The sequence below is a fragment of the Nicotiana tomentosiformis genome, chromosome 2, assembly GCF_000390325.3.
Source record: "Nicotiana tomentosiformis chromosome 2, ASM39032v3, whole genome shotgun sequence".
Taxonomy (NCBI): domain Eukaryota; kingdom Viridiplantae; phylum Streptophyta; class Magnoliopsida; order Solanales; family Solanaceae; genus Nicotiana; species Nicotiana tomentosiformis.
The window spans coordinates 122,572,957-122,579,180 of NC_090813.1; the positions used below are offsets into that span (position 1 = coordinate 122,572,957).

Below are 6,224 nucleotides of genomic sequence, written 5' to 3' on the forward strand. Positions count from 1 at the left end.
AAATGAAAATTATTGTGACCACACTTTCTGAACTAGTATAACAAAGTTACATTATACATTATTTTTCTCTGCAGAGCAGAGTTATTATCACAAATAAAAATCACAACTATTCTCTTCTACCATAAGATGGGAGAATCCTTGTCCACTCTCTCTTTTTATTTATTTAAAAATTCAAACTAGCACTCATAAATGAAAATACAAAAAGAAAAAGTAAGAACAAAAGGTATATTCTCCCTCCCGAAAATAGTGGTATTTAGTTCATATATAACAAGGATGAGAAAGACCGAAGTTGAGTCCCCAGAGCTCAAATCTTCCTTTAATGAAATCATAGTAACCTCCCTTCAACGCCAAAGTCTTATTCACCAAAGCATCGCTCACAAATGGGTATGTCAGCAAATTGGCTAGTGATACATTCACAGCTTCCTGCAGTTTATCCATTTCCATTGTTATTTATAAACTACTAGTTGATAAGTAAAAAAAAGACAATTATTAGTGTGAGAACACTATTTTACCTTCTCACAGCATTTGACCTGTTCTTCAAATGTTTTATCCCCATGTTCAGCTAGTACCTTCGCTTTGGCAGGTAATCCAATTTTCACCCAATCCTCAATAAAATCACTACATCATCACATATATGTATTTCTTCAATTAGTAACATAACATAATTAATTGTTCAGTTAAATTCAATTTACTTGACGATACATACGTTGATTCAGAACCATCTTCTGGGAGTTCCATGAGAGCCTTAATACCTCCACAGGCACTGTGGCCAATGACTAAAATATTTTCTACCTTAAGATGGACAACAGCGTATTCGATTATAGCTCCTACTCCCGAGTATTTAGTCTGTTGCAATCCAATTCCAACACAAAAGTCAAGTAAACTATCAAAATTAATACAGAATATATAGAAATTAAACTGATAAATGACCTTGTCATAAGGAGGGACCATGTTGGCGATGTTTCGAGCCATAAAAGCCTCACCGGGCTGAAAATTCAGCACATGGGATGGACTTACTCGTGAATCAGAGCAGGCAAACACCAGAAACTGTTACATGGTTGGATACTTGATTTTTCAGCTATAGAAAATTAAATTACAAAGTAAAAAAAAAACGTTATATAGATCTTATACCTTGGGTTCCTGTCCTTTCTTGAGTTTATCAAACAGTTCTGGGTTTTTGCTGATACATGAAAGAAATTAGTATTTCATGGTTCGTTTTATTTAATTATCATTGTATGAAAACTAATGACACACTTTTAACATGTTAGGGAAAATAAAAAGAAGGGAATATAGGGGCTTTACTCATATATCTCTGTTTTGAAATAATAAAAGCCAGTCTTGATCCTTTGAACAGGGTCGAAGGATTTGCAGCCTGTCGTTTGTAACTCTGCTGTGATTTCATCAATTCTTTCTGCTACAACCGGTTCCAGTTCTTCCTTCTCACTTCAATCAAACACCCATAATTAATACTATTGGTTTATATATTAAATTGCTACTTAAGCAAGAAATTACTTCTTTAGTAATTATTACTCTATAGTGAATACAAAATTTATATAAACATATATGTTACAATATAGTTCAACTACGTAAATATATATATAATCTTTTCTAAGAATAATCATTCAAATATAAAATAATTTTCAATAACTTTTATTAAAAACTGTTTTAGCAGCTAGATATTTGGAAATATTTTTGTTGAAGAAGTTTTAAAACACAACTTTGAACAGGTACTTACAAGGAACAACTTTGGTTCTTTTTCTAAATATTTAAAAAAACAAAAGTATCTTACGATTCCTTTTTAAATCATATTTCAGTTAATGTTATAGATACGATTGTCCAAACCTGAGGAGGTTCTGGAGTGAAACAATGGCCTTCTCGTAACTTCCCTTTGCCATGTCTTCTCTCTCTGCAATTCCCCATTTTTAGTCAGAATTTAGCAAACATAAAACACACTGTTTTTTTTCTCTACTGTGTATGGTGAAATCAAAAGGTAGAGATAGACATTAAGTGTGTGTTTGGTACGAAGGAAAATGTTTTCTCTCATTTTAATAAGGAAAATATTTTTCTCCAATTGGAGGAAAATGAGTTGATGAGAAAAATATTTCCCAAAACATTCAAGACAACTCAAAAATGAAAGTTAGATAAAGAAGTCTTAGTAAGAACTAGCATTAGACTTCTTCCCACCAAATATGGAAAAATTGAAAAATATTTTTCTTCGTACCAAACACACCCTAAAAATTAAGAGTGGCGTTAAAATATGTCCATTTTGGTTGATTTTCAAGTTTATTTAGAGCTACTACATGCACATGAAAGGATTGAACTGTACACTTTAGAAGAAAAGCGCTTCCTTTTTCTCTCATTTTTATTCTCTAGGTTCTTCGTGTGTATTCAAGACAGCAGCTAACTTAATTTTGGAGATTAATGATAACAAGGTAAAAGGTGAATTAATGATAAGAGAGTCACGTATGCTAGCAATGCATTGTTAACAAGATTTACTTGGCTAGATAAAAAGGCATTAAAATCATCTAATTAAGTTATATGCACCAAAAATATAATTATGTAAGTATTTAAATTTTTGCATAGAACTGATTATACTCGGAAGAAATAGGTTGTAAAGTCTAGTAGCCTATAATTGCAATCAGGCTATATTTAATTTCTCAATGTAAATAATTTTTATACTATATCATGTCGATCAAAGAATATCTATAGGTAAACTTAAAATGTGAAATTTGTAACCTTAAAAATAAAATAAGTTAACATGCTACAACATGTAAAAATGACTTGATGATGTAAAACTTCAACGGTATACACAATGTAAACTCTAATATACACTATATATACCGATCAAGACAAAAAGAAAGAAGGTGAATTAAGAAAAGGTGAGAAGGTATATATATATATATATATATATATACCAAAGTGGAAGCAGCCGCGGAAAAGAAGCTGAAGAGTTATTAAGTCTTGCAAAAACAGAAGGGCAAAGAAATGTGGGTGGGAAATTTGGGTTTCTTTAGCCTGCAATTTATACTACTCAATTAGCTAGTAACTAGTAAAACTAGTTGCCGTGTCCTCTATCATCTTTCTTTGTTTTTGTATACAAGTCATTATCATCTTTTTATCGTACGTTTTAGGTATGTTACATAAAAGCCAAACGATGAAACTGTTGAAAAAGATTGCTGGGCAAATAAGAATTTCAATCCATTCGATCTAGTCTTCTAGATGACATAACTCGCCTTAGTCATTTTATTTATGAAACATGCGCTGGGTCTTTCAGTCTGTGTCACTTACAAATGCAGAGACATCCTCATTGTTTTTTCTTTTTCTTTTTGGGTTCAAAACGAGAATATGTGTGTGTGGTTACAAAAGAATGGATATGTTCATTCTTCATCTCGGTTGGAAGATAAGATCTTATGTAGTTATGTTACTCTCCTTATAATTCTCTTTTTATATTAACAAAATAATATTCCACCTAGAAATTCAAATTTAAAGCTAAATACGGGGTTCTCAAAGAAATGTTATAAGTATTAAGTAGTACTCTATTAGAAGTACCAAAGTCTCTAATATTAATTAATAGCATGATAGAGATAATACAAATAAAATTTTCAATATATAACCTATGGCTTAGCTTTTCCTAACACCTAAAACATTTACTCCCCCGTTCCAATTTATGTGAACCTGTTTGAATGGGCATGGAGTTTAAGAAAAAAATAAAGACTTTTGGAATTTGTGATCCTAAACAATTCAAAAAGGGGCCAGAGTATTTGTGCGGTTATAAAAGTTTATCATTAATGGTAAAATTGTAAGTTTAAGCAAAATTGTTTCCAAATTTAGAAAATGGTCATTCTTTTTGGAACAGACAAAAAAAAAAATAGGTTAACATAAACTGGAATGGAGGTAGTAGTTTGTACTACTTTTTTTTTGTTAATCAAAGACTCCAGCGGCGGAGCCAGAGTTTCTCCTAACGGGTGTCATAATATAAAATATTAATTAGATACACCGAAAAGTTAATGAGAGTCAATATATAGTAAATATACATAAAATAGAAAAATTTATCTAGCAATACAATGTAATATTTTGACAAAAGAACATCGATTAACACCACTCAGTTGAATGTGGCTGGCCGCCGAAAGCCACCTTAATGGTGGAGTTTAGGCCGACCCCTACCATAATAAAAGTAACTAATAGCAAAATACATGTACGAGAGGAATGTGTAGCCTAGCCTTTCCAAAAAATAAATTGTAAGATTTGACAGACCTCAATCTCTACCGTTTGTGATCGGCAAAATACATAAGTTGACACTTATTATGGATCAAATTCATGTCACACACTTTTTGACGACGAAAATCTTTTTACACACTTAACTTTTTTGAAGTGCGTCTATTAAACACCACTTTTTTCAAGACCAATTTTTCCATAACACATGTCATTTTAGATATAAATAAAGAACTTAAATTTACAATTATATCTCTCAACCAAGTTCCCCCATTCAACTCTTTTTCTTCTCCGACCAATACTCTCCCTTGCCGCTGACCAGTAGAAAGAAAACAGACCATCACCTTCCAAATTCAAACCCACGCACAAAAGCCTAAGCAAACTATTCCCTCTGTTTTAAATTAGACGAGATACTTTCTTTTTTAGTGTGTTTCAAAATAAATGATATATTTTTATTGAAAATAATTTAACTTTAAATTCTTCATTTTACTCGTTTTACCCTTAATAAGAAGCTTTTATAACCACACAAATGTCATGGCCCCACAAAGCTTTTACCTCTTAAGCTTTTAAGACCACAAGTTTCAAAACTCTTCTTTTTTTTCTTAAACTCTATACTAAGTCAAACTACCTTGTCTAAATTGAAACGGAGGGAGGAAGTACTTTTTTATTTCTAGAAATATGTATTTTGCCGTTTGTGATCTTACGGACATCTAACACTTACGTTTTATAACGTTAATCATGTTTAAGGGTATAAAACGTGCTTTATACATATATTTCCAATCAAATAGTCATTAGAGCAGATTTATACCCTTAAACATGATTAACATCTACTGTGTACTACTGTGTATTAACTTCTACTGTGTATTAACATCTACTGTGTACTAATTAATACAAGCCAAACATCCATTTTCCAAAATCCTGGCCACCCAAAAGTGTCAACAGCTGCTGAAATACTACTGAAAATTGATCGACAACAAGATAGGAAAATCTGAAAACGAGAACATATAAATAGAAAATCTGAAAATGAGAACAGATTAAATGGAGAATGGTAGACGAGAGACGAGCTATATATTGCTACTAGTGGTTTAGTGTCGGTAGAAGGATCACATTCTGACGCGGTTCGCAGCTGGTTGAAATCTTCTTGAAATTTTCAGGAGTTGTAGTATTATTTGTGATAATTGTTTAGTTATTTAGCATCTACTACTGCACTGCAAAAGGGAATCTAGGACTTTAAGAAGATGGGTGCACCTCCGACAACGAGCTTAAGACAAGTCATGAATGCAGGATGCTAAATATGTAATTCCAGCAATTGCTAAGCTAAGATGAGAAAAGAGTTAGACACGAGATATTGGAAGATAATGATTTTTTTATGAGTTTCTGAAAGTCAATTACCAATAATTATATATAGTATAACAAGCATTGATTTGCAACCTCTAACGACATAAATGATAAATTACAATAGATAAAAGTTTTTTATACTTAATATGCTAGAACATATATAATCTAAATCTTCAATAAAAGGGAATAGCAAGTTTGGAAAAATGAAAAACAAAAAACAGAAAGTAAAGAAACTAGAGGGAATAACATAGCTAACTTGGAAAATAACAAAAAGAAAAGAAAGAAAAAAGAATAACATCTGGGGAAAAGGGGGAAAACGAAAAAAAGAAAAGAACAAGAATGAATAACAAATTTTGGAAAAACCAAAAAAGAAAGGAAAGAGTTAAAACAAAATGAACATAGGTTCGTAAACACATAATGGCCATATTTGTGAATATAATAACCACTTCGTTCTTTAACTAAAGTGCACCAAAACACTTTTATTTGATGATTCCCAATAAGACATTAAGTAAATTTTTTATCATATTAACACGACAACTCATAATTTGGGGGAGAAAGCATGGGGTCCTCTGAATCATACTTATAAGTATAGATCCGTCCTTGTGTACAAGGGTACGCGTGTTGCGCGTGTATTCTATATTAATGATAATTAAATTTTTTGAAAAATAAAATAA

General features: G+C 31.5%; 1 protein-coding gene across 2 annotated transcripts; it reads right to left on the minus strand.

Annotated features, from left to right (window-relative positions):
- Positions 1 to 2,999, minus strand: LOC104120688 (carbonic anhydrase, chloroplastic-like). 2 transcript variants are annotated; one of them, XM_009632514.4, is made up of 8 exons: positions 2,916 to 2,999; positions 1,843 to 1,906; positions 1,303 to 1,443; positions 1,132 to 1,180; positions 931 to 1,047; positions 707 to 846; positions 513 to 618; positions 1 to 423 (listed from the first exon to the last, which is right to left on the minus strand). In XM_009632514.4, exons 2-8 carry the CDS (start codon positions 1,893 to 1,895, stop codon positions 259 to 261), a joined length of 771 nt encoding a protein of 256 aa, XP_009630809.1. In that variant the 5' UTR covers positions 1,896 to 1,906; positions 2,916 to 2,999; the 3' UTR covers positions 1 to 258. The 2 variants fall into 2 exon arrangements, with proteins under 2 accessions (XP_009630809.1, XP_009630802.1); XM_009632507.4 differs by lacking the exon at positions 2,916 to 2,999 and adding an exon at positions 2,327 to 2,465.
- Positions 3,000 to 6,224: the final 3,225 nt, after the last annotated feature.